Source organism: Grampus griseus (assembly GCF_964374135.1).
Source record: "Grampus griseus genome assembly, chromosome: 11".
NCBI lineage: Eukaryota > Metazoa > Chordata > Mammalia > Artiodactyla > Delphinidae > Grampus > Grampus griseus.
The window spans coordinates 4,179,192-4,207,012 of NC_139005.1; the positions used below are offsets into that span (position 1 = coordinate 4,179,192).

The 27,821-nt window shown below is 54.2% G+C and overlaps 1 protein-coding gene across 1 annotated transcript; it reads left to right on the top strand.

The window, feature by feature from the left end:
- On the top strand, positions 1–27,726 carry CCND2 (cyclin D2). Its single transcript, XM_082665001.1, has 5 exons — positions 1–453; positions 2,219–2,434; positions 4,991–5,150; positions 13,553–13,701; positions 22,421–27,726. The coding sequence occupies exons 1-5, from the start codon at positions 259–261 to the stop codon at positions 22,568–22,570; spliced, it is 870 nt and encodes a 289-aa protein (XP_082521127.1). The 5' UTR covers positions 1–258; the 3' UTR covers positions 22,571–27,726.
- Positions 27,727–27,821: the final 95 nt, after the last annotated feature.

The following is a 27,821-nucleotide window of genomic DNA, read 5'->3' on the forward strand; positions in this document are numbered from 1 at the left end:
AGCGAGCTGGGGAGAGCAGACAAGTTTGAAGGGGAGGGCAGGCAGAGTCAGCAGCCCCCGGGGCGCTCCTCTCCCACCGCCCATCCCTTTCCCCTCTTCTTCCCCAGCTTCCCTCTCTGCCCTTCGCTATTTCCCCGAAAACCCCTTATTTAGCCAAAGGAAGGAGGTAAGGGGAATCCTCTCCCCTCCCCCCTCCAAAAAACCCCCCAATTTTCCAGTCCGGAGATCGCAGGGGCGCGAGTGGGCACCCAGCTGGCCATGGAGCTGCTGTGCGGAGAGGTGGACCCGGTCCGCAGGGCCGTGCCGGACGCCAACCTGCTCCACGACGACCGCGTGCTGCAGAACTTGCTGACCATCGAGGAGCGCTACCTTCCCCAGTGCTCCTACTTCAAGTGCGTGCAGAAGGACATCCAGCCCTACATGCGCAGGATGGTGGCCACCTGGATGCTGGAGGTAGGTCTGCAGGCAGGCGCACCGTCCGTCCCCGCCCGGACCCCAGACCCCACGCGGGGACCCTGAACCTGCGAGAGGGCAGCCTCCGCGCCCGCCTCCCCGCTGCTGCGCGAGAGGTTACCCCGTGCCCTCGGCGAGACGCGTGGCTTCCTTTCTGTTCCTTGCGGGGTGCAAGATTAACGGGGGGAGGGGGGAGGAGGGAGGAGGCAAATCTGGGAGCAGCGAGGCTGTCCCGGGGCGGGGGTGGGGGAGCATCCCGCGCGCGGGTGCCTGCCTGTGGCTGCCTCCTCCCCCCTCCCCACCCCGACCTGTCTTTTGCGAAGCCGAGGCTGCTTTAGGTGCCTTGAAGAAGGGAGTAGGAGCGGGAAGCCGGGACCCCAAAGTTAAAAAATCAGCCCCCCCACCAAAGGCCAGGGCAAATTCGTCCTAGCCTCGGGTACCCCCCCCCTCGCCTGTGGTCGCGACTCCGCGTTGGCACTAAGGGGGGAGGGCGGAGGGCGGAGGGAGAAGAGAAACGGGGAATTCAGGAGCCCCGGAAGTCACACTGAAGAAACGTGTGTTTTCGGGGAACCCAAAAGAACCACTTCTTTCCCCTCGCTCCGAACCCTTGCGGAGCGAGCCGTGTGCCCACGTCTGCACGGCTCCGGACCTGCCGTGGTTTCGCCATGTTGCTTTGTAAACTCGGGGTGGAGAGGCTGGAACGCGTCGCCCGCTCCCCCTCTCACCCCACTATCCCGGCCCCCCACTTCTGATGGCGCCTTCGCCCCCGATCCCCCCCTCCCTCACGAAGGTTACTTACGTTTCGGCCTTCAGTTTCCTGGGTGCGGAGAGCTGGGTGGGGTGGGAGGGGGGAGGAGGTGTGTGCAGGGGCGATAGCGGGTCCCCCCCGAAGGAGAGGCCGGAGCCCCCCGCGCCTCTCTCCGGCGGCTCCCCGTTCTCGTCTGTCCCCCAGCTCTTCGCCACCGTCCCCGGCCTCTGCCCTTGTGGGCCGCGGCCGGACACTCCCGCCGCCGCGCTCACCCCTGCAAGTTTCCCCCTCGGTATCCAAAGCCCCAGGGGTCGCGGTCCAGACCTTCCCGGCACCCCAAACCTCCGTTGCGGGTAGCCTGGGTCCTCTGTGGGGTTTTCACGGCGAAAGGTCTTGTCTGGGGTATTTCCTCGATTTTTAATTATTTTTTGAACCCGTCTCCCCTGCCCCGACTCCGGCCGCCCAAGCTGCGCGGCGCTGGCTCCCTCCGCCCTCCCCCCGCTTCCCCACCTCTCCCCACCCACCCCCCCAAATGCGGCGCCTGGGCCGCGGGGACTCCCCCCGACAATTTTTTCAATTGTCGGGAATGATAGAGCAGGGTCTGGGGGTCCGAATGAGACCAAGAACGAGACCCCCGGAGCCTCCGGAATATTTTTATTGATTTTTTGAAAAGATGACGAAATCCAAAAAAGAGAGTGAGTGAGTGCGAGCGAGCGGAGCGGTGAGCGGCCCACGGGGGCGGCGGGGCCGGAGCTGCTGCGCCCTCGGCCTCGGGGTCCTTAACCCACCTCTCCGGTGAGTTTTTAGGCTCCCGGGGAGGACCCCAGCGCGGATGGCCATTCAGATTGACCCCAATTTCCTCGCCTTCACTCTGATCGCTTATTTTACTCCCCTCCCCCTCCCCCCCGACAAATTCAATATTTTTGTCGTTTTCCTAGATTGTGCGGTTTCCCTTTTTTCCTCTTTTCCTGATATTATGGTCTCCCCCCACCCCGACCCTGTCCCCTCGTGTCATAGGTCTGTGAGGAGCAGAAGTGCGAAGAAGAGGTCTTTCCTCTGGCCATCAATTACCTGGACCGCTTCTTGGCCGGAGTCCCAACTCCGAAGACCCATCTGCAGCTTCTGGGGGCCGTGTGCATGTTCCTGGCTTCCAAGCTCAAAGAGACCATCCCGCTGACCGCTGAGAAGTTGTGCATTTACACGGACAACTCCGTCAAGCCTCAGGAGCTGCTGGTAATGACTGCCTCCTTCCCCCCTGCCTTTCTGCTGTTCCCTATCCTAATAATATACTCTGATGCCGCTGCTCCCAGAACAGATCCTTAGGACCCCAAATTACCCATCCCTGACGTTTTCACACTTCTGGGAACTCTTTAACACGACGCTCCTTGCGTTCCTACTGTGTGCGGGGCTCTGTGCGAAGTACCGAGACTCCACCCATGAATAACGTCCTCACTCAGGGAGGTTTGTGTTGGTGAGATTCATTTGCAGCGGCTTACGTATGCAGAGGAGGCATGAAGCACAGTGATAAAATATTTTAATTAAATTCCAAATTTTCAATCGCGGAATTCCGAGACAGAAATCAACCTCTCACATGATTCTCAAATACACGTGTGGCGTGTCTCCTAAGAACCGGGAGTTCAAAGGTAGGTCTTAGGCACCTCTTAGAGTCTCAAGATACCCACACATAGTAGCTGTTCACTTAAATACCAGCTCATTGGCTTTTGAGCAGAGTCAAATTGGGCCCTTTGTCAGAGGGTTGGGAGGCCTGAATTCCTGTCTCCGGTGGGGCTGTTACCTCTACATAGACACGGGGTCCTGTCTGGACTCTGGTTTTCTGCCCGCAAACCTTTTTCCCACCCGATAGGACTCTTTGCCCCTGTAGCTTCATACTTAAGACGGCCATGTGGCAGCAGCGTGGCATTGGTTGGGTGGCTCCAGAGGCCCACCTTCAGTGATCTGCACAGCCTATCTCCCAACTGTTTGGAAAAGGGGCCCCCTCTTACCACCCCCCTCCCCCTCCCCCTCCCCGCTGGCCAGGCCTGCACTAAGTCCACAGGGCCCGGGACTGGCTGCCTGAACTGAGCTCTTTGTGAGAGGCCTTCCTCCCTGAGGCTGTGCTGCCACCTAGCGGCAGACATGTGCAAGGATGGGGAGGAATCTCCGAGAATGCAGAGGGGCATGAATGACCTCACCTTTGAACAGTTGCCAGATTTCAGCTGCTTCTGGTTTGGTCCGAGAGGCCCAGAAAGGTGCTTTCTTCTAGGAGATCTGCTTCCTTTAATAATGGTACAAGTCGAGTGGTTTATACTCGCATTCCCCCGTGAGAAGGAGAGCTGGAATTTCAAGCCATCTTGGAAGACACTGACTGTTTAGTAGTCTGTCTGGGTTTTCACCGCCAACCTCCCGTAAAAAAACCAAGGCAGACTTGAAGGCAGGTAAAGAGAGCATGGTTAAAATTGGGATCCAGTTATATTTCTCACGGGAGACGAGGAAAACGAATCTTCCTTTTGCTTCACTGTTTCAACATGATGGGGGACTCGGGTATGTTTCAGAGCACCCCAATTTTTTTCCAGGGGCTTGCCAAGCTAATTTGTACTGCTGCAGACAAATCTGCCTTTTTCCAGTCTCTGTCTCTTTATCCCAGAAGTTGAGAACTGGAGGAGTCCTCCTATTTTACCAACAAGAAAGCCGAGGCCAGGGAAGGGGAGGGAGTTGGCCCAGACCACACAGCCAGCCGGTGCTGTGGGTCGCAGGCAGAATAGGGCTCTGGTGGCCGGCTTGGCAGGCGGAAGACAGTCGGTACCTTGGGGTGAATGGGGGAACGGACTACACTGGTAAGCTGGTCGCTCATTCTGCTGATGACGATAGATCGATGGGCCTGTTTTTCCCTCTGACTGCACGTAGTTTTAAGGCTTTCTCTTTGGCTTGTTTCCCTTTGAGCACAATTCCCCACAATGTATCCCAATAAGGGAGAGAAACAAGGTTTTTCACTAGGTGGGCTGCTGGTGAGAGGCCCACAAGAGACAGGGTTGCACAGTGCCAGCATTTGGGCTGCGGGCTTCTATGACCTTGAACAAGGACCTTCACCCTGCCCTGAATCACCTCCAGCTGCACAAGGGGGTTGCCAGTGACCATGAGGTCCTTCAGTCATGGTAACAAAGGCCGGTGAAACATTTCAGTGGAAGGGTGCCCCGTGTCTGAGTATCATTTCCCAAGATTTCTGCATTACGTGTCATGGGGAAAGTTTTAGCAGCAGAGAGAAAAATGGTACATTTTGGCACCAACTACGAGCAAGCTAATTGGTTGCCAAGGATTTGGGCCAAGAAACCTAATTTTGAGCTTTATTCTGTGTACATCATTTTTCCACGATGATTAAAAAGACCATTAATCTGGTGATAGATATACAATAAATTGCTACGAAAGGGCTACAACGACCTTGCTGGTATCTTACTGTAGATTCAACCTTCTGGGTGGGCGGGCAGAAGCATCCCCTGGAATGGAAGTCAGGGTCGGGTGCGGGTCGGGGAGCTGGAGAGGCAGAGAAATAGAAGAAGGTACCATCTTGGCAACAGCTACCTGGGCGCTCATTATTTTCAGTGGAGCCTGACCTTTGAAGCCTGAGAAGAGCCGTCACCCACTTCAAAGCTTTAGGGCCACTCTGATAAACGGCCCCGCCTTCCACTCTAATGAGAATCGTTACGAAGACTGGTCTGGATGCCAAGCCCCCAGTCCCGGATGCCAGGTCAGCCTGTGGGCTTTATACTCTTCCCTTCCTCCCTCCGTCCCCAGGAGTGGGAGCTGGTGGTGCTGGGCAAGTTGAAGTGGAACCTGGCGGCCGTCACCCCCCACGACTTCATCGAGCACATCCTTCGCAAGCTGCCTCAGCCCAGCGAGAAGCTGTCTCTGATCCGCAAGCACGCTCAGACCTTCATCGCTCTGTGCGCCACTGGTAGGAGCTGCTGGAGCCCGGTGGGGGCCTGGTGCTGGGGAGGGCTTTGGGGGGGGTGGATTCAAGGGGAGGAGGACCGCAGCCCTAACTTCCAGGGATTGGGGGGTCGAGGGGAGGGGGTCCCAAGTAATCTAGAGTCCAAGGTTTCATTCCTGGGCTGTTTCTTCCTTCCTTTATCTCAGCTGGTATATTTTCTCTCTCTGCCAAGCTCATAAATGGTTTATGAGGACAGGTGTGGTGAGGGGGGAAAAAAAACAGCGCCTGTTAAAATATTCTTTATGGTGTCTAAAGTGCTCTTTGAAGATTATATATACTGCCCTCTGGTCGTGTTTCAATCTTTCATCTTTGGAGGAAAAGGATGGCTTGGAGATAAGCCCAAGAGGAAATTTGGAGGGGGGCGGGATGCAAATATAGGTCCGAGGAACGCTGTCAAGATAAATACCGCCTGCCCTGATAAGTGGTCAGGGAGGCCAGAGGAATTCTTTTGGCTGCAGGACATTTACTGCCTTCTGGCAGCTCCTTCTGCAGGGTTCGGGTGAACATGTGGGGTTTTCAGCAAGGACTGCTTCCTGCGCCTGGGCTCTGCTGCCCTCCCTCCACGTGTTGGGGTTTTGACTGCAGCCTTTTTACCGCTGCAACCGCCTTTTCATGTTAAGAGCGCTACACCCACCCCATTGATCCCGCAATGGATACATAGTCCTCTGTGTCCTCGTTGGCCCGTTTGCTTTGCAATTAACTGATAAACTAAAGGCAGCGGTTTGATACCGTCTCATCACACTGAACTTTGGCCAGTTTCCGCCGTCTTCCCCCTCCCCCCATCTTTTTCCCCCCACCCCTAACGGTAGTGGCCATGGGAGAAACTCCGGACCCATCGTTGGCCAGGGTGGAGCGTCAGGAGTTCATATTTTCACAATCAGAAGTGTTAGGGAAAGAACTTGCTTGGGTGGACCTTTCCCCCCTGCCCCGGGGGAGAGGGCGGGGTCCACGGTTGCCAGGAGCATGTACTGGAATTGCAAAGGTGGGCCTGGGGCTTGACTTCTTTCAGTATCTTGTTACGTGTTAAGATGAGCACGTTATCTGCAATGTAGCCTACGTGCCCTGTTCACAGTCAAAAGGTCGGGCTTTGCTACTTACCAGCCCGCGACCTCTCTGAACCTCAGCCTCTTCATCTGCAAAATATGCCTATTGACACATGACGCTCCTACGGCCTTTTCAGGTGGTTAGGAAAACGCACGTCAGAAGAGAGATGATGTACAAGGAGGTCCTTTGTCAACCAGGCAAGGTGTAGGCGATGTGCCCTGGTACCAAATGTGAAAATGTCTCCGATTCTGACTTTTACTGAGTGGATACAATGACTTTCCTAACCCTAACCCTGCTACCCCCGTTTGAGTTTAGCAGGATGCTGTGCTCAGCCTTTGTGGGCTCAGATGCAGGGTCCAGCCCCCCCACTGTGGATCCCAGAGCAGGCTTCCCGTCCCTGAGCTTCCCAGATCCAGGCCCAGCCTCGTGGAGTGTGCGTGCCCTGTGCCCTTCCTGCAGCCCTGGGGGACCATTCTTTGCCCGCGATTCTTGCTGCCCTGCACACCGTAGCCCTTCTTCTGCTTCCTCCCCTTCTGCTGTCTGGCCTGGCCCCTAGAGGTCAGCCCCTCATTGACTTGTCATTTTGTCTCCCAGGCCCCGCTGTCCCTTCCTCTCCATTGTCATGATTCACTGTGGAGAAGGGGTCAACCAGCCCTTTTCTCTCTAGGACAGCTGACCCCTGACCCTGCGCTCCCCCATCGCCCAGCTGTCGATAGCCAGTGCTCTGCTCTGACCTTGTCTCTTGACGGACGTATCTTTTGGGGTCCGTCTGCCCACTCCCCCTCGCTGATCTCTGACTCGGGTCGGGAGGGTGGGTGGAGTGACCCAGGCCAAAAGCAGATCCCCGGATTGCCTAAAGGCCCACCCACGCTCTAAAATTGGGGATCCCGTCCGCCACTCCTGGCCTCCTTGGCCAGGTCCTTGGGGCAGCTGCCACGTTTGGGGCCCGAGGAGGGAGCCTGGGATTCAGGGGCAAGGGATAGAGGTCTGAGGGGAGGCGGAGGAAGTCGGGAAGACTGCCCTTTGAGAGAGGGGCTAGCGTGGGGCAGAGGCAGGGAAGGATGGGAATAGGAACATCTCCAGCTGGGTACTGAGCGCCACGCGTGGACCGCTCGGAGCTCAAGGAGGGTTTCACACGTTTCTGGGTCTAGAGGGGATGAGCCCGTCTGAGAGGCATTTCTTTCCCTGATCTGCCCTCGAGTGTGTCTGCATGGCCGAGTCACGTGGCATCCCGCTGCCTGGGGTTTTAGGGCTGTGGGCCTGACGGAGTGAAAGCCAAGGGGCTGCTTTTCTTGAGGGGACCACCTTCCGGCTGGATGAGATGCCTCGTTCTGGGGCCAGGCTGTGTGAGCAATGGGCGCGTGCCCGGGCCAGGCCGGCAGGTAGCCGGCACGAGTTACAGCAGCACAGGTCCTGCTCCCTTCCGCCCGGGGATCCCGGCCTTTCGGGGGCAGCCGCGACCCTGGGGCTGTGTGGCGAGTTGAGGGGGAAAGCTGCTTGTGAAAGAGCTGGCGGTGGTCCCGCGGTCCGTGGAGAGTGCCTGTGTGTGAAAGGGGAAGACGCGGGCAGGGCAGGGCTGCCAGTCCTCCTTCCGGGGGCTTGAGGCTTCACATGGTGGTGAGACGGAGAGAGGTGTCCTCTTCCCTTCCCAGCCCTGAACAGCCTCTGGGGTGGAGGCTTCGGCTGGCGCTGGTCGGTGGAGGCCATGGGGTGAGGGGAGCCCTTCATATCTGCCTTCCGTAGAGCTTTGGACGCTGGGCAGCACACTGTTCTCAGCATCCCCCTGGTGCCACTCTGATGGCAGAGCCCCCAAGTCTGCCAACGAGGAAAGAGACCATTGGGATGACTCAGGATCGCGCCGGCGTGGGGGAGATTCCTGATGCATGACATCATGCTGAACAGATGATTCCAGTTAGTTTAGAAGAGCCAGTGGCATTGAGTTTGAACTTGGCGCGGGCGGGGGTGAGGGAGGGGGTGTTTAGCCTCCCTTCCCACGGCACCCCGCATCTCCCTCTGTGCCTGGGAGCCCCCCACCCTGAGGTGCTGCCCTCAGCTATCCAGGCTCCCTGCCCAGCGGGCCTGGGCCCCAGGGATGGTGATACCCCAGAGCTTCCCCGTCCTCCTGGCTGTACCTGGACGTGTCTCGCGACGCTTCATCCCTGGTTTACAGCCGGACAGTGGTGGCCCAGAGGGGGTCCACGACTTGGCCCCTGATCCAGAAAGGGAGGTCTGCCTGGGTGGTTGGAAGGTGGAAGGAAGGATGGAAAGCCCTTTCCATCTGCGACCCTCTGAGTTCCCTCCACCGAGGAGCGGCCACGGGGCCTCAGGGAAGTGGACTGTTGAACCGGGAGTCTCAGTTCTTCCATACGGGCAGCTTGACGGGGCCCATCTCACTTCCCACCAGGCCGTAAGGTGCGTGGGGAGCAGGCTGAGGGTCCTCGTCCAGCCCCCCACCGGCTCTGGCCTTTTAAAGGCCCACCTGAGGCAGGTTGGAGGAGAGGGAGAGAAGGGCATCCCTGGTTCTCTTCCCCTCGGAGCGAGCGCCTCTCGCCCCCTAGTGGTGAACAGAAGCACAGTGGTCACACTTGCTGGTCAAGGCCTCGGCCACCATAGTCAAAACAATGGGGATAAAGCCACCCCCAGGGCCGTGTAATCTGTGGTTTCAAACCCGCTTAGCTCAGAACGCTTCCTTCAGTGAAATCTTAACTAAGTTGATGAGCTGTGGAGCAGCTCTCCTGCCCTTGTCCAGATTAAGGAGCCCAGTGGGGCCCCAGGAGGTCCTTGGGTGGTGAAGCGTCGTCTCTGCAGGATCCCACAGGGCGCTGGGGCCACAGACGGGAGGCGTTCCCATCTCCTGGACTCCTGAGCCAGGGTTCCTTCCTTTGGCCTTTTCTCCCGCCTCTGACGGGAAAGATGGCCGTGGATTCCCAGTGGGGCGTGGGCGGTGCCTCTGAAGAGCTCTCTACCTGCTGGTGAGTCTCAGAGTGCAACGTCCAGATGCCTCTCTCCACCTTAAGCCCAGGCCCGGCATCAGACATTAGACAAGTCACTTAACCTCTCAAGATTTCATCGATTCACCGGTAAAAGGGAGTGTCTTGAAGCAGGTGAATTTCACCTTGTTCTTTGCTAATTCCTTGCCAAGTAAGCAAACAGTAGGAACACTGCCTGGGCTGGTCGGTGGAGAAGGTGGAGGTCAGATCAGGGCTGCTGAGCTATGGGACCCGTTCCTTGGTTCTGGGTGACCCCAGCTGAATGAATAGTCCGACTTCTCTCTCGTTCCTTGTGTGCTTGTGCCCTCTTTCCATCCCCCTGTGAGGCCTCAGCTTCCCCCACTGCTGACAAAGCAGCAGGAGGCAGTGGGGACGCGATGAGGCCGGTTCTGCGAGAGAGAGAAGAGAGAGAGAGAGAGAGAAAGAGAGAGAGAGAGAGACAGAGTGAAAGAGCCTCAGGGCGGCCAGAGCAGAGCCCTCGTCCTCCCCGGCCTTGCTGTGCAGGGCCTGCTGTTTCGCCGCATCCCTGCAGATGCTGAACAGGATCGCCGACGGTCAGCATTGCCCACCCCGATCCCACAGCGGGCCCCTGGGGTAGGGATAGTGGGGTGATGACAGCGATGCTGCTGGTGGGTGTCATGGGTTGTTTACCGAGAGCCAGGCCCTGTTCTCTTAGTGGCATCCTCAGAAGTACCCTATGAGAGTATAATTATTATCCTCATGTGTAGGTGGAAAAACGGAGGCTCAGAGAGGTCAGGTGACTTGCCCACCTTCACGCAGCTGGTAGGTGGTAAGGTCACCAGCCTCCGTGGCCTCCACCTTCCAGTGCTTGGAGCTGCTTGGCCCAAACCCTTCCCACCTGCTTTTGGGGAATCCTCCTAAGCGTGTGTCTCGAATGCTCCTATCCTTTCTTGGAGACATTTCTTTAGAGGTCACCTAGCCATTTAGATCACATGTCCCGTGTCTTGGGGGAATCATCACGGTGCTGCCTGGAACAGGGAGGAACACGTCGTAACTCGATCAGAACGGGTCCCTGCTCAGCTAATTGCCTCTCACTCTGGGGGGCGGGTTCTTAGGAAGTCACACACACTGCAGCTTTCCAGGTGGGCGGCTGAGGATGGAGATAGACCCTCAGCCCTGAGCACACCTTCAGCACCAGCATAGAGCTTGTCGGCAGTTTTTGACCAAGAGATTCAGAGATTTGGGAGAGATCGTTACTTTGTACTTTGTTTTTGCAAATAGCGTTTCCCCCTCTGGACGGTGGGGACGTTTACATACATCTTCGTGTTCTCCTGACATCCCCACGCGCATGCATGTTGATGCATTTCTATTTACGTAGTTATGGACAGTTGCAATCTTGATCATAGCACGTGCTCACGAAGCCTGATTTTATTTTTGCCCCCTCCCTCAAGTAAATATCGTGAATCTATCCATCCAGTTCTGTAGCCAAAAGTTGAAGGTTTCCAGAAATGGCTGAATGGGTTGGATGGAACTTTCCACGGGTGAGTGTGGAGGTTAGTTAACAAGAGCTAGTACAAGGACACGACCCTTCAGATGTTTTATTCAGGTGTTTTTCTCTCTGCCATTTCCCCTACCAGCAGAGAGGGGGTGTCCCTGGGTGTGGTCTTGGGGCAGCCCCTGAGGCCATGCAGAACCGCTCGATGGAGAGAGATGTCTTGTGACTTTGCTGCCTGGGGGAAGCCGTGCTGTGTTCTAGTGTCTCTTCCTTATTCTTTTCCTTGAGAGTCGTTTTTACTCCAGAGCCTTAAGTAAAAAGCCAATTAGAGCCGGAAGGCCCCGAGAAGATTAGCCAGCCTACCTTCTTCCAACTTTTTGGACCTAAACCATAAAGGAAGAAATACATTTTGAAAGCAATTCAGGATAACTGTCAGTATACGTCAAATCGATACAAATGTTTCTTAAGACAGTATTGACTCTCACTACTTGCATTACTTCATGATACTTTCTATTCTAACATTTTGTTCAACTCAACAACAACAAAAAATGCTGGTCACCACCTACAAACGAATTTCATGACCCTGTACTGAGTTGCAGGTGGAGGTTAGAAAAACTAGTTAGTTCGCTGCTCTAGCTCTACCCTCCTCATAGACAACTGGGACTCCAAGGGGCTGGGAGGGAGGAAGTGACTCGCCCAGGGTCCCACGGGCTGGACCTGGCTTTGTGGGAGAGCCGGGCAGTTGTCGGGGCCCTAGAGGCGCCAGCCTAGCTTCCCTGGCCCTGCCGGTGCTGCCCAGAGGCTGCCGTGTTCATGCAGCCCTTGCTCCCCAGTTCTGGGGGGCGGGGCAGGGGACAGTGCCCCTCAGCATTTTCCCACAAAACGAGAAGGGAGGTACGATCCTCTCGGCAACCCCAGGACCATCCATCCACACGCCCTGACTGCCAGGATTAATTCATTTGCTGGAAGTGGGAGTTGGGTTTGCAGGCAGCGGGATGCAAAGATAGGCGTGTGTGGGCTATGCTCCCTGGGCTGAGGCCTGGGGCAGGGGGGCCGGGGATCCCCTCCTGCCCTGCCCTTCCCTGCCAGCTGCTCCCACCTGGGGCCTGTGTGGGCCCAGGGCCACGGGCTGGCTGCTGCCTCTGCATTGTGAATGTCCCCGGGGGGAGCTAACGAGGTTACTGGGCAGAGAAACACTCCTGTGTGACCCCATGCGAAGAGACCTACAGCAGAGCGGGAGGCAGGGAGGCTGGCTTCGTCACTGTCCGGGGACAGAGAAGAGGCTCTGGACGAGTTAGAGCACAGCAGGCTTTGGGTGGAGTGGCGTAATATATATACATCCCTCGAGAGGTGGAGATGGTGCGTGGGCTAAGAACAGAAGACCACGGAGAAAGACAGACAGACGGCCAGGCCTGCTGTGTTCATGGGATTCGGCCAGGAGGGGAAGGGTGTGTGCCTGGTTGAGCAACCCAGAGCAGTTTCTGAGGACGCCACTGACCTGATGTGGACAGTGGGGTCACTGATAGAAGTGCGTCCTTGGACTATGTTGATAGAATAGCAAGAGGGGGAGATAGTAGGTTGAACTGTTTCTGTAGGTTAAACGCGGTGCTTATGCTGGGAATGGAAGTGTGACCCACGTCTTCCCTCTACAGCGATCCCCCTCCCTCCAACTTTCCACTTCTACATGCAGTGAATTCACTGCGATGATGGCAAAACTAGAGAGAACCCTTTGTGGAAGATGCTCTCCACTCCGGGGCTGCGGTCAGGATCAGGGACAAAGCTCTCGCCTCTTTCACCTATCAGCACAGGACAGGGGGAGGGCAGTGGAGACTCAGGCAGCTTGGTTTCTCATCCACGACGTTAAGGTACTGATTGTACACAGCTTCCGTGGCTGACGGCTGTATCACACAGGCTGTAACGAGTCAGGTCCTGGCCGTGTCGGCAGGTGGGAGCCCTTAGCAGCAGGAGCAGGGCTAAGGGGTGTGTATCCTTACCTCCCTGCCATGGACAGCGGTGGCCGATTTGGTTGCCGGCCCTTCTGGGGGACACCCCCCCGCCCCAGAAGAAACTGGTGTTTGGGCTCCCAGGCTGGTACATAAAAGCATCCTCTGTAGTTGCTCTTGGAGAAATGGAAAATGAGGGGGTTCGAGCCCATCCAATGTATCATCGTTTTTCCACTTGTCTCTAGCAAACCACTCTTTTTTTTCCTCAGCAAGAAAATGGGATCGTCAGCCCTCAAAGCCATAAAATCTAAAGCAAGTCCTTCCTCTGATTAGGACGGCTAATAGTGGGAGTGTGCTTGGCTTCCTGTCCTCTCTTCTAACGTTCTGAGGGCCCTTGACGCTGGGTAGAAGTGGGGAATTGTGTGAAACTTGCCCCCAGCACCCGCCCCCCATGGCTGCTTCTCCCACTTTTCTTGCATGGCCCATGGGATCTTAGTTCCCCAACCAGGGACTGAACCCGGGCCCCCTGCAGTGGAAGCATGGAGTCTTAACCACTGGACCACCGGGGAAGTCCCGTCCTTTTCTTTTTTTTTTCAATCAAATCATCTCTTTTGTTCTGAGCCGTCTCAGTCCTTGATGCCTGTCCAGAGAGCATGGCAGAGTCACGTCAGGGCTGTCGTCCTTCCTAAGATTCACCTGCTCGTACTTCCCCCTCCTTCGAACGTGTGGAGCCCTTGGCTCGTGTCGCTTGTGTGGCACGTGGGTTATCTTGTCTGTACTGGTCTCAGACCTCCCTGTTCTACTCGGTCTCCTCCTTTTAAATCTGGAACCGCCACGGTCACGGGCAAATAAATGAAGGGCATCTCGTGAAGGAAAGACTTAGGAGAGGGTGCGTCCGCGGGGGTCCTGACCTTCCGCCTCTCGTCCTCGCAGACTTCAAGTTCGCCATGTACCCGCCTTCGATGATCGCAACTGGAAGCGTGGGAGCCGCCATCTGCGGGCTCCAGCAGGACGAGGATGTGAGCTCGCTCACGGGCGACGCCCTGGTGGACCTTCTGGCCAAGATCACCAACACCGACGTGGTAGGTGGCCCCCGTCCATCCCCTTGGCTGTGACCAGACCTCTCTTTCCTCAGCTCGGGGAGAGAGACAGTTGGTTCAGTGAGGAGGTGGCCGAGGTTCTTTGTCTGTTGGTTTCTGTTTTCTGAGATCGGCACCCGCGGTCATACAGAATTCAGCAGGTGAGGCCCCACATGCCATCAAACAGAGAAAAGAGCTTCGCAAGCAGAGACGAGGGGGGAGGGAGGGCTGCTGACCAGTTTCCTGTGTGGCCCGGGCTTCCCCATGGGTCTGACTTGTCGCCTGTTGCCTGTTTCCATTTATGTACAATCCGCGGCCTCTCCTCCGGCGTGGAGCCTTCTCGCCTGCTCACGGGCGCTGAGGCTGGCAGGCAGGGCCCGAGCGAGCCCCTCCTGCACCTCAGGGCTTGGGAGACGGAGGGGCCCCCCGCCGTCAGGAGGCGTCCACCTCCACAGACCTCTCCACCCCGCCTGCCTCTCACTTCCCTTTAGTTCAACGTGATGACGGATTAAAAAGCGCTTTAAAAAGAGTTAAGTGCCGTACAAATGCAAGGAACTATTATTAGCTATAGATTTTTCCATTCTGGGTGCCCTGTGGACAGTGCAGAGGCTGGAACTCTGGTTGCCAGCATTTGGAGCTCCTTAGAAGAAGAGAGGTTTGGGGGACAGCCCAGGGGCCAGGGAGGCTCTGATTCAGCTAGCTGGAAATCGTGGTCCTGAGAAGGTTGATTCTGCGAGGTCAGAGAGGGGGAGAAGCCGGGGTCACCGGCCTGGGACCAGAACCTGGGGGCTCTGACGCCCAGCCTGGGAACCCTGCATTCCTCCCTCGCCGCAGCTCCTGGGATCTTTTTGTTTGAAAAAGGCCTTTGGTTTAAAGCCACTCGAGAGAGGGGTGTCAGCTCTGAGGCCCCTCTCAAGTCACCATGGAGAGACTCAAGAATGCAGGGGAACTTTGTGATGACCCCCTCTAGATGGTCAGGGGGATTCTGAATGCCCTGCTGTGGGCATATATTGACTTATAAGGGATAATGTGGTTTACAGGCCTGGGGCCAGTGCCCCCACCAGGGATGCTGGGCAAAAGGGTAGATGTCAGCACGCCTAAGACTGCAGTTGGCTGGCCTCCCCCCCGACCCCCCCCCCAGATTTTGCCTCGGCCTTCATTACCATCTCAAGGACGTGGCACAGGGAGGGGTTCTCCTCTGAAACAGTTCTTAGAGATGCTTTTCAAACGCTGGCTGCAAACAGGCTTCCGAAGCGTGGTTTCCAAAATGTAGATGGAAAAGACCCTCCAGTGCAGCTTCCTGGGAAGAATGCTCTTCGAATCCTCTAGAGGCAAATCTTGGACGGAACTTAGCATTTATAGAAATGATATGCTTCCCTCCTTTTCTGAATATCTTCTGTTGAGGCTGCCTTGCCAAAAGGACTCCCAACCCGCTGAAGACCAGCCCCTCCTCGACCCCCGGGGACAAAAATGTCAGTGACAAGTGTTTGATTCCCCCCACCCCACCCCCCGCCAGCATAGTAACCTCCTTCGGATATTTCTAGATGTGCCCTGATGGGCCGATTGTCCCACGGGGTCTCCAGCTCTCTCCCGCATCTCTCTGTCACCCGTTACTGTAGGCTTCAGATGGACAGAGGTCGCTCCTGGGGTGCCAGGGGAGCTCGTGGGCTGTGCCTTGCTTTTCAAGTCCGCAAACTAGTCTCTCGTTTCATATGGGAGACGCTGCTTGCCCCTGTCAGATACTATGTAGCCAGGCCATCCTGGTCGCTGTCAGACTGGGTCAACTAGATGCAAAGCTGGTTTAGAGGTTCCTTCTAAAAGTCGCCAGCTCTTGGACGTGCACACATCTGCCTTGTTCTCACCAGTCGGCCCCGGGTTAAACATTTTAATGTGAAAAACCAAGCATGCATGTACCCGTTTCAGAGAACAGTTGGAGAGCTCAGGAAGTTCCCAGCTTACCTCGGGTCCCCAGAGCCGCATCCCACTCTCCCTGGGGACGTCCTCGGTGCCTCAGCTATTGTGTGTGCCGGACGTCGGGCGCTAAGTCCTCCCACCCATCAGCCTGTGTTCTCCGGAGAGCTCTCGGGCAGGCTGTCACCTTGTGAGCAAGGCCCACGAACAAGCGAGGCACAGACAGCGTGGAAGAAGGTGGGGGGTGGGCGGCACACGGAAAATAAAAGATGAGGTTCCTGTCACCAAGGAACGTAGCGATTGTATGGCGAATCCACGGTAAAGCACGTAAAACCCCAGCAAATGAAGATCAAATGAGTGGATGCTAAGCGGGTGTTTGGAACTAGACGTGCAGTAGGAAATCAGCCGTCGGGAAGGAGCTCTCCGGGCCTAACGTAAAATGCAGAGTAGAAGCCATCACTTGGTGGTTGAAAATGGCCTTGGGATGGAGAAAGAAACTGTGGTATGCGCATGCCATGGGACATTATTCAACCTTAAAAAGAAGTGAGATTCCGATACATGCTACACTGTGAATGAGCCTTGGACGTGTTCAGTGAAATAAGCCAGACACAGACAAATATCGTGGGATGCCGCTTACATGAGGTCCCGAGGCCCCTAGACGTCGTCAAATCCATAGAGACAGAAAGTGGAATAGAGGTTCCCAGGGCCCAGCGGGTGGGGGAGTGATTGTGTAATGGGGATGGAGTTTCCGTTTGGGAAGAAAAGTCCTGGAGAGGGTGGTGGTCTCACGACACAGTGAATGTACTCAGAGCTGACGCTGTACCCTTAAAACTGATGAAGACGCTCAGTGCTGGGTGGTGTATATATTGCTACAACAAAAAGTTGCAGATACCCACATAGACGTAAAATGTCCTTGGGCCACACTGAAGTGCCCAGGGGTTTGCGTTGAGCCCCCCTCCCACAGGGAAGCCCAGTGCCCAGACCACCTTCTGCCCTATGGGCCCTGGTGCACGGGCAGATGAGAATCGGGACGTGCCGGCCTTTGACCCCAGAGTCCCTACAGTTGTGTGCTAGCCCCGTGCCCCTTGCCCCTTGCACCTAGAGACCTGGACCAGCTGACGGTGTCCTTTTTCCGTCGATTGTCAGAGATATGACTGTAGAAAGAGGATCCCCTCTTTCTCCCTGAAACAGCCAGAGCCATCTCTCGGGCTCTCTGGCTCTCTGGCCGGCGGCAGGGAGCTTTGATAGGAGGGACCCACGCGGCCCTGAGAAAGCTGCTCTCTGTTGTTCGCTCTGGTTGTCAAAATAAACCGGAACGCTTCATTCCAAAGAGAAAGCTGAGTGAGAAGCCTGACAGCTTTACAGGGAATAAGTCTCAGAGGGTGGTGTATTTTAAGTACTCTTTCCTTCTACTCCTAAGTGTTGCTAAAAACAGACACCAGCCAGAGAGGCCATTCTGGCCTTGGGGGAACGTCTACCGGGGCTTCCGTTGCCAAGGGTCCGCTTGCGAAGGGGGGGACCGACTGGGCCACTTCCCTGGCAGAATCGGGGTTCCTCTTCCGTCCCCTCGGCATCCTGCTGGAGCTTGGTGCCAGCCTTTATCTCCCTGTTCACTTGTATATAGACTCTTTTGAACGAGGCCCAACTTTGACTCAGCCTTTTCTCCAGATCCCCTGGCAGAGTCATTGGGGAATGATGGAGGGAGGGCGGGGGAGGAAGGAAGGGGGACAAAGGCTGGGCAGGTGGGTTTCAAGTGTGTTTCTAGTGCTTTGGTCTCCCCAGGTCTTTTGGAAAAGCTAGATAGGTCTTAACATTAACAATATGTCAGGGTCCCCTGAGTTTTACCTGACTTTATCTTAGAGCAAGTCACTTTGTTTTCACGTGACACCATTTTCCTAAGTCACTAATGAACAAGTAGAACTGGGGCTCACGGGCCATGAAGATGGGAAGTTACTGGAAGGTATTCAACAGGACAGGTATAGATGGGAGTCGTCCTGTCATTACATGTACCTTTTTCTACCTAGATTACACCAAAACTCTCTGTTGCCTTCTTTTTTCTTTTTTTTTTAAAGCCTTTATTGAATTTGTTACAATATTGCTTCTGTTTTATGTCTTGGTTTTGGGGCCAGGAGGCCTGTGGGATCTTACCTCCCTGACGAGGGATCGAACCCACATCCCCTGCATTGGAAGGCTAAGTCTTAACCACTGGACCGCCAGGGAAGTCCCTTGAATTCTTAACTATTGCCCAGGAAGATTCCAGGCCATCCCTCCCCTAGGGTCATCCGCAGCGCCAGGGAAGACTCGATAGTGACTGCATGTCAGAACCCCAGGGTCCCCACCCTTGCCTTGGTCCCCGGAGCCCTCACAGCACACCTTCTCCTGAAGGCCCCCGCGTCCTCGAGACTGTCCTTTGTGCCCCGAACAGGGCCTGTGGTCAGAAGCCCGCAGGAGAGTCGCTGGACGGGAAGCCGGGGGCGGGACGGCAGAGGAAACAGAAACGGAGGCCGATGCTTCCCGCCCCTGCTTGAGCTCGAGTTTTGCCGCGGGCCTCATTTGGTATTCAAGGAAATAAGCCCAACAGGCTGTGAAGAAAGGAAGAATGAGATAGTTTCCTAAGTTGTCTGTGCCTGAGTTGGCCGCGGGTCTGGGGCTCATTCAGCCCTTTGTGGCCCTGTTGAGTGCAGTGCGTGTGTGGTGACAATGCCGTGATGCAGTGACACTGGAGGCTGATGGTAGCAGTTCCGCAGCCCATTCAGAGGGCCGAGGAGGGTGCGGGGCGCGGGGCTGGAGCCAGCACGCGGAGGAAGTCGGGCCGGGGAAGGAGCCGGGCATCACAAATGCCGCTGTCAGGGCTGCGGGCCGGGGGTGGGGGGGGGAGGGGCCGAGCATCCTCGGGCTGGAGGCCTGCCCGACCCCCAGCACTGGAGTGCCACCTGTCCAGGCTGACAGACGAGCATTATGGCTCTCCCTCTAAGCAGCTTAATTTGGGGCATCTCGGCACAATGGCTGGTGCTTCTGGAGGCTGCGGAGAAGCAGAGGGCCCGGAGCCCCGGCGCTTGCCGTGCGCGCAGCATCTTTTCATCGGAGGCGCTGTCGGGGGTTTTCCAGGCCACTTGGGCTGTGTCTCCCTTTCTCGGAGATTCTCTGCTCTGTCTTTCCTTAGAGCCCGGAAGAGGTGGAGAGGTGCACAGGGAAGACAGTTCTGGAATTGGAGTCTCGCCCTTTGAAGGCCAGGGATCGTTATTAACTAGGTGTGATTGGGGGAGGAGCCAGCTTCGGGTCGGCTCCCTAGCTGTGAAGTGGGCGCAGCTGGCTGTTGGATCTCCAAAAGCCCCCCAGAGCCCCCAGTTCTCAGATCCTGTAAGGATCTGTGTGTGTCGCCTTAGAACTCCGCCCGTGGACACATGGCCATCACTCTCTCCAGCTTCGCTTTGGGTTCCCTTCAGGCTCTGCAACTTGTCCCCCCTTCTGTTTCCTTCTCTGGGCTTGGCCTCCTCCCTTCGTCCAGATCACCCCTCCCACCCCAGTCCCCCCGGCGCTCTCCTACCCGCTCGGGAGACTGGGAGCCCCTCCGGCAAGACTGGGGCCGGGTGGACTGGGTGGAGGGGCGTGTCTGCTGAGGTAGGGGCACCAGCCCGCCCTCCCTCGGACCTCACTTTCCACCAGCTCACAGGAAATCCACACGCTCTTGGGACGCCCAAGAAGGACTCCTGCAATCCTAAAGGAAGGTTTAAAATGCAGGGAGTGAGCTCTGTTTCCAGGAAGAGGGATGCCGATTTCCTTCCTGCCACTGTCCGAGTAGAACGTGCAACATCCTTTATGCAAGACAAGCTCTTGCCCTTAAGTAGGTTTTCATCTAGCCGAGAGCGAGAGGTCCCCGCAGTTGAAACTCAGATTAGGACAGTCAAGTCATGAAGCAGTGGAACCAGGGGAGGGTTAGACGGAGACCCCAGAGCGCTTTCCAGCAATGAGGGCCACCATTGGTCCACCGAGAGCTTTAGCGTCCTGCTGTCACAGCTGAGCCTATGGGCTTCAGGGTCCCTCGTTTCTGGGGGAACTGCTATAGTCGTCCCTTTTCCCTTGGAGTAAGAGATATCAAAGAGGAAGAGCTGGCCATAGTCAGGAATGATTTAGATTGAAATTCAAGTGGGACTGGAAAAATCAAGAAAGGAGAGTTTGTGTTTAACGTGAACTCTTTCTTCATTTTATTCGGGAAAGCTGTTTTTGGCTGGAAGTTACATAAATATGACATTCGACGCCTGTGTTCTCTTGAAGTCCCGTAGAAGTCACTGCCCAGTGTGCCAGCCCTCCCTGTAGGCCTTTCTCAGAACTGTTCCTTTAGGGTCTAAGGCTGCTGGGAGGGAAATCTAAATACCGGAAACAGTAGGAACATGGGTGACCCAAAGGGAGACTGCCCGTGGCCCCGAATCAAATTCTTCAGCTCTCCAGAGCCTGGTCTCCCTGTTTGGAGGACCATCCATTCTGGCTGCTGGTGTGGCTAAGGCAGTGATGGTCACGGCATCCTGAGTTTGTCGTATTATTGGGATGGCAGATGTGCTGACCCAGAAATAGAGCCTTGGGGAAGGAAAGTCGGACAGGATTGGCCAGGAGCTTCCTCAGGGACAAGCCAGAGGAGTTTTGACTCTCACCAGTTTTTACGTTGTTAACCTTGTTGTTTAAGATTAATTGTTTGAGATCATAAGGCTTTCGGGTCCTCTAGTGCCTTCCGCTGAAATGCAGGTGCCCTTAGAAGCATCCTGCCTTTAGCCTTCACCACCGAGCACCTTCGTGAGTGGTGAGTGACCAGAAGCACGGCCACTGCAGGACGGGCCTTGGAGGAGGAGTGCTGGACGGGCAGAGCAGGCAGTGGGCGAGGCCCGTCAGCTTCTAATTCACCAGTTAGGGGGTCAGGCAGGTTAGAGGACATGACCAGGCGAGGCCACAGGCCAGTCTGAGAAACGTTGTTGGGTCCTCAGTGGCCAGTCCCTGGCTCTTTCTCATTGGGGACAGAGAGCTCTGGGCCGGGGTACGTCTGCCCTGCCGGACGCTCCATCCACTGTGCCCGCTGCACTGCCCGCCTCACCTGTCCTGAGCAAATGCTCGTTCGTACCTCGTTTCAAAGAAATCTCAGGGATTCTTTCACAGTCCAGGATGGACTTCTTTCTGTTCGTAATAAATGATTGTCGTGTGTTGAACTTAGCACTTTGTCCAAATGATCGCAGTTGGTCCTCTGTCTGTGAGCGTTTCCTGAGCCTTATTTTACAAGTGGGGAAACTGAGGTCAGAGAAGGAAGATAACTTAGCGGCTGCCTGCAAGTCTGGTGGGGCGACAGCAAATACCCCTGCCTTCTAGTCACTCTTAGTTCATTGCAGGTGAAATTTCATCTCTGCCCTTAGTGCTCGGTCTGCCATTGCTCCCGATCTTGAATTTCATACAAAGCTGAAATGGATGAGAGATGAGAAAGGAATGGAAACGGTGTTCCTGAGAACCCCAACTTTATTTTTAGATCTTGGGAAAATAGAGATAACGCTTTGGTGCTCGGCAGACAGTAACCGCTGGGTAGTTGCACGGTGAAACAAGCACAAGGGAAACGTACATTAAACTGTGGAAAGACCCAGGCAGAGTGGATTTAACCTATTCCATGTGTCTGTGCTGCTCACGAGGGCACAGGAAAGCAGGCTTGCCAAGGAGAGATGTTGGGAAATAGCTCCTAAGAGCAATTTCTTCAGCTCACCTCCCACTTGCTACTACCAACCACCATCCCTCCCTAGTGACACCCACGAATTGCCGCTGTGTCCCACGCCACCCAGCTAACAGAAACATCTGCCTGAGATCAACACATGGTGCATCTTCCCTACCAAATATAGACTAATATCAAAGCAATGCTGCAGGGATTTTTTTGCCTATTCCCAAATTAGACGGCTCAAGCGTCCAGAATTTTGAAAACATTTCTGTGTTGTATGTTTATGAGAGTTAAGGGAACGGTAAATAAGGGAAAAACAGATTGCTTGTTTTTAAGCGGTTCCGCAGTCGCTGTGAGGATCAGTGTAGTTCAGTCCATTCTCTTATCTATCCCTTGGGTGGTCTAGTGTGGTCACACTGTCTGTACGGCTGGCCTTCCCCTTTTCCTTCTCACCTCCCGGTGTCCCCAAGCGGGAAGCATCTCCTTGGCCCTTGGATTACCAGGCACCGTGTGGCCACAAACAGCTGCTCATCTTGGCCAGTGGTGCCCAGGTCCTGTGCATACACTTCACCTGGGCTTCTGCTAAAATGCAGATTCTGATCTGACTGGTCTGGAGAGGAATGAGGTTCTGCATTTCTTTTTTCTTTCTTTAATTAATTAATTAGGCTGCATCGGGTCTTAGTCGTGGCCCTCAGGATCTTTCATCGCAGCACACAGGCTTGTCTCTGGTTTTGGCGTGTGGGCTCCGGAGCACGGGCTCAGTAGTTGCGGCACCGTGGGCTTAGCTGCCCCGCGGCCTGTGGGATCTTAGTTCCCCGACCAGGGCTCAAACCCGCGTCCCCTGCATTGGAAGGTGGATGCTTAACCACTGGACCACCAGGGAAGTCCTAGGTTCTGCATTTCTAACAAGCTCCCGGATGGTGCTGATGCTGCCGGCCCGTGGACCCCACTTGGAGTGGTGAGGTTCCGGCGCCGGAAGGATGCATCTCCTGTACATTTCAGCTTTCTTTCTGCTGGAAAGCGAGCGCAGACTCAGGCGGGGCTTGAATCATGTGTGTTCTCTTCGTCAGTTGCTCTGCGTACTGTTGCCTTTGCTAACAGCTCTGGTCTGGACCGTTCTTCCTCTAGGATTGCCTCAAAGCCTGCCAGGAGCAGATTGAGGTGGTGCTGCTAAACAGCCTGCAGCAGTACCGTCAGGACCAGGGCGACGGATCCAAGTCGGAGGACGAGCTGGACCAAGCCAGCACCCCTACAGACGTGCGGGATATTGACCTGTGAGGATGTCGGGCAGGCCGAATGGGAGAGAAGCGTCCAATCTGCTCTCTCCTTCTCTCTGGTTGTGTTTTGTTCTCTTAATGTTTTAGGATGAAACTTAAAAAAAAAAAAAAAAACCTGCCCCCACCTAGATCATATTGAAAGATCTTTTAGAAGTGAGAGATAAAGGTCCTATAAACACGGAATCAGTAACAGCATCTGGTGCCTATTTGAAGTACAACAGAAGGGAATCCCGTATATATGCGAACAGTTATTATTGTTTGATGATGTTAAAAGTCATAGTAAAATGCTTACAGGAAAACCTGCAGAGTAGCTAGCGAAAATGTATGCCTGCACTATGGGAACAAATTAGAGACTTTTTTTTTTCCTGTTATGAACTAGCATGTATGTACCCCTGGTAGGATACTTTCGAGGAATTGCAGATGCCACTTATGGCAGGATTAGATTGCAAAGCAATGAACTCGAGAAGGAGTTAGAAATAAGGAGGGACAGGATGGGGAGGGAGTTACAAAATAATCTCAGTGCGATCGAACCGTTTTGGATGGAGAAGCGCCCTTCCTCCCGACCACCTGTTTGTTACTAAGTCAGGAGCGTTGCTGGGCCTCTCGTGACAGCTCTCGCTGTCTACAGTAGCTGCTACCTAAAAGAGGTGATGTTTGCCCGTTGGACACAGGTGATTGGATCCTGGGGTTTCACGTTTTTCGACATCTTGCTTCTTCTTCCAAACATGGTTCGTTGCAGACACCACCCAATTTTTATCGAAAAGGGGCAATCTAGCTACGGGCCATCCCCAAAACTCCTATGAGATGGAGGCAGATGGAGCCCGAGGGTGGGATCTGGAATGGAAACTTTTCTCCTGATGTGTTCAAGAGAGTAATGTGACCTTGGCATCCCTCATTAGGAAACAAACGAATTCTTTGGTGCTGATTGGCGTGTCTGGTCCACAGGTGAGCGTTTTGGTATAAACCATTCCATTCGAAAAGCACTTTGAAAAATTGTTCCCGAGGGATAGATGGGATGGTTTATGCAAATCATGCAGAGTAGATGCCTCCCTTCTCCTCCTGTGCCCCCTCCCCTCCTGCCCCCAGTTGGGTTGCTGTCCTGTATCTGACACTCTCTGGCATCCCCACCGGAACTCAAGACACACCCTCTTCCGCTGAAATCCCCATCACAACATTCCTAAAAACAAAGCTCTGTTACCATTTTGGTGGCACAGAAGGATCTTAATTCCCACCTCTATACTCCTCCTTTGGACATGGAAAAAAGCGTTATTGCTGGTGCAAAGACAGACAGCGGGTCATCAGTGTGGCATTTCGTTCCCGTTTCCGTTTTTTTGTTGATTTCATTGCAAGGTTGCATTCAGCGTACTTGAATTTTTTTTCCTCTCCACGTCTTAGAGGCATTCAGTTAGCAGAGAGGTTGAAGCACCAACTTTTTTTTTTTTTGCACAATTATAATTGACAGGTAATGAAGCTATTAAAATATTTGCCTTTTTAAGTAAAAATAAAAAAAAAGATCAGAACAGGGCTACTCTGAAGAATTGTTTTATACACAGATTCTGCCTTGTTTCGTAGTATAAGGGTTTAAGATGGAGAAAAATCTAAGGGTCTCTTATTTTTCATTTTATTATGTTCAGTTTTTTATTATTTTTTTTTTTGCGCTGCTAAGAAGCTGAGATCATTCATTGTTATCCACGTTAACAGTACCTATAGCTGTAATGTTTCACCGAGTGTGCTGCTATCTTATAAACAATTTTATAATATATTATTTTCCCGCTTAAATTTCCAAGTCCTGAAGTAGATGGTTGAGATAGGAGTTCTTCGTACTGGAAAAGCCCTTCCATACATAGTTTGTTTTCTTCTGGTAGCGTATTCATGGATTTTTTTTTTTTTTTTTTCCTCTCTGGTCACATCCTTCAAAGACAGAGTATTCTTTACCTCAGGTGTACTGGACAAAATCAATAGCTACAAAAGAAAATGGTTCACATTTTTGTTCTCATAATACCTCACAACCGGACAGTTTCTGCTTGGGAGCCCATTAGTCAGGGAAGGCAGAAGGCGGGGAGGAGGCTGTGCGGCCCCTCCCAGGTGGCAGGTGGAGGATTTGGCCCCAGGGTGTCTCACGCCCAGGGACCTCTTCCGTGGTGAAGGTCATCAGGCTTCCATTCTGACTCTGGTATCCTCATCATGATGGAAAAAATGCAATTGAACCAAGGGATTTCCCCTCCCCCGCAAGGCTGACACTCAGCACAGAGGTTGATGCAGTGGAGTAGGTACCACGTGGGTACCAGCGATCAGGACACAGACTAGAGAATTCCAGCAGGCTATCTGGAGAGTCTCATCTTGCAGACCTTTCTAAAGCAGGGCTCTCATCTGCTTTGGGTCCTTTCATCTGGAACGTTTCCCCTCTCTCTGGCCCCTTCCCGGATACGGGCAGCCCCCGTTCAGGATGATCTCGGAGGGTTTCCTAGGTCTGAACCTGCAGCAGGTAGGGTTGCCACGGCAACTGCTCCCACCTGTCCAGCCTGCGGCAGGCAAGCGCAGCCAGGTCCTTGCTAAGTGGCACTAAATGGTTTTCAGGTTTTAGATCGTGCGTTGAATTGGCATGGTTGGAAAGATGGGTCAGATGAGTATTGGATTGGTGGTCGAAGGGAGGTAGGGAGGCTGCTTCTCTGCAGAGAGATGCAGCCCCAGATGCGTCAGTCTCCCTTGAAGTGTGTGAGAAGGGTTCAGGACTTGGTGAGTTACATGACCCTGACATTCTAGGGATTCCTGGTGGGCCAGTGGGTGCTGTATCCTGAGGTTCTGGAGAGGAAGGCTGAGCAGCCTGTTTTATCGGGAGCACAGTTTGCACAGGCCACTCTTCTAGGCCCTGAGGGGTTCCACAGGATGGAGGAATGCATGGACCCTAGAGTTCTTGGGCGTCTTGGAACCTAAAGAGAAAGCCAGGTACAGATCCCTTGAACAGTGACCAGCCGCTAAGCTCAAAGGGAAGCAGCAAATGAGAGAACCTGACAAATAAGGAAACAGGCCAACAGACTCCCCCAGAGTCCTTCACTTTCCACTTTCCCTGGAGCCCCCAGGGGGCCGCTGGGGCCTTCTGGTTTTTTCTTCTTCCCAGCCCTGGAGCCCCCAGGGGGCCACTGGGGCCTTCCGGCTTTGTCTCCTTCCCATCCTCAGGGCCTAGTGTGATGGGAGGTGTAGGGTTGCTGGTGAGGAGCGCGCCAGGTAGTTTAGCTTTTCTGCCTGCTCTCTCCTTAACACAGAAGAAGGGATCCCGGCTTTGCTGAACTGGCTTATACCCGCTCCCTGGATTGGTTTCCTCGGTAGGAGTTTTTGTCCCAGAGGAGTTCGCTTCTCCCCATGCATTTTTTTTCTCTTTCCTCCCGCTAAGAGGGTTCCAAACCTATTCTGGTCTTTTTCTACCTTGTTGTCTTGCTCTCTCTTCTTTACTTCCTCCTCTGTATGGTTTTTTTTTGGTGGTTTTTTTTGGTGGTTTGTTTGTTTATGTTTTTCTCCATCAGTGGGAGCTAAGTTGTTCCCCTCACCTGCCAAATTTTGGCCAAATCCTACGGGGGAAAATCCTTGTATGCCAAAAATATATGCTAAGCATAATTCAGTTCCATGCGGGTTCATGACAGCCGAGAAGCCTGCAGGCGGGGGCAGGGCACCGATGCCTCAGCAGAACGCCCCCCCCCCCCAGGCTGAGAGAAGGGGCTTCTGTCCGGGGAGGCTGTCCTCTGGAACTGCCCCACCCCACTGAGCAGCCCACTGCGTCCCCCAGCCGGGTCCCTGCTGGGGCGTGTGCTGCGGCGGAGGCCCGGTTCGGCCTCCTTCAGCATGCGAGTTGGGCACGCGTGGCTCCGAGGGGACGCCACCTCGGCTGCGGGCATCGGGGGCTTCCCTTGCGAAGGGGCTGCGGACGGTAGCAGGATTGGATGACTTTCTCGAAGAGGGCAGGGGCATTTTCCCTCCACGGGCCACAGGGGTCAGGGCTGGGAGAAGAAATAGACTCGCACCTTATCTCATGTAAATAATTTTCTAGCTCAAGAAGAGAATATTGGTAGAGTGGAAATGGGAAGTAAGAATGGGGGGGAAATCTGAGTAAGCCAGCTGGCTTCTAAGCCAAAAGGATTCCTCTTTGTTTATCTTTGAGACAGTCCGACCCTGAGAATAGCTTTAAAAGGGAAATTACTGCTGAGACGGTAAAGTCCCCTTCAGCCAGCAGACACTCTGTAGCTACGGGGCAGTTCCTGTCACCCGTTGGTACAAAATCGGGCCGGGAGATTCGAGAGGACGTGTATGGCTTCCTCATCCCACTTGGCTTTTCATGATTCTGGATTCTCAATGACCCAGAACCGTCACTTCAGCCAGGACCACCGTTCTGTATCCGTGTGTCTCTGCTTTTAGACTTGGCTGGGCTGTCAGACCCGATTCCTGGCTTAGGTTTCCAGAAGCCATCGGCAAACATACACACGCATGCTGGAGCTGCCGCATTTATCCCTTTGCCTGCAGCCTACTTTGGGGAAAAAAGTGCCTTACTGACTGTAGCCATTACAGTAGCCAGTGTATTTTGACAGGTGCCTATCCTTTAAAAAAAAAAAAAGTTCTCGTGGTTTCTTTTGTTTTCTTTTTTAAATTGGTTGTATTCCTTACTGCTGGCCAGCTCTGAAGTCCCCGGCAGATCACCAGGCCATTGGATTTTTTCCATTATGTTCATTACCATGTACCTCAGATCTCTCTCTCTCTCTCTCTCTCTCTCTCTCTCAGTTACAGTTTCTCGTCTTGGACTTTCTTTTATTATTATTATAATTTTTTTTTTTTGCTTTAAAATGAGTGTGATGCCATATCCCGTCAGTTTTATTCTCTCACCATGTACTCTGTAAGAGGTGTGGGTGTTTATTTGGTCGACATGCGAGCAAGTGCTGAAGTAGCGTGATCAGTATACACGGAAGGTTTTTAGGAAGTATGGGAGAAAAGTGTTGTATTGGCCATGATGGTGACATGGTATAGTCAAGCTGCCTTTTCAGAGGTCCTATCTGTTCAGTGTTAAGTGATTTTTAAAAATAATAACCTGTTTTTCTGACTAGCTTAAAGATGGATTTGAAAATGGTTTTGGATGCAATTAGGTTATGCTATTTGGACAATAAACTCACCTTGACCTAAATTCTCTGGCTCTTTTGACTTCTTTCTTGACCAGCAGTCCTCAGCGTGGAACACAACTTTCTTGCATCAGGACTCTGTTGGCCGCAGTT

Bases quoted from the DNA above. Each gene is read 5' to 3' on its own strand.
- CCND2 (XM_082665001.1), top strand. From the start codon at position 259: ATGGAGCTGCTGTGCGGAGAGGTGGACCCGGTCCGCAGGGCCGTGCCG. The intron at 454-2,218 runs GTAGGTCTGCAG...CTCGTGTCATAG, and splicing joins TGGCCACCTGGATGCTGGAG to GTCTGTGAGGAGCAGAAGTG. The intron at 13,702-22,420 runs GTAGGTGGCCCC...TTCTTCCTCTAG, and splicing joins AGATCACCAACACCGACGTG to GATTGCCTCAAAGCCTGCCA.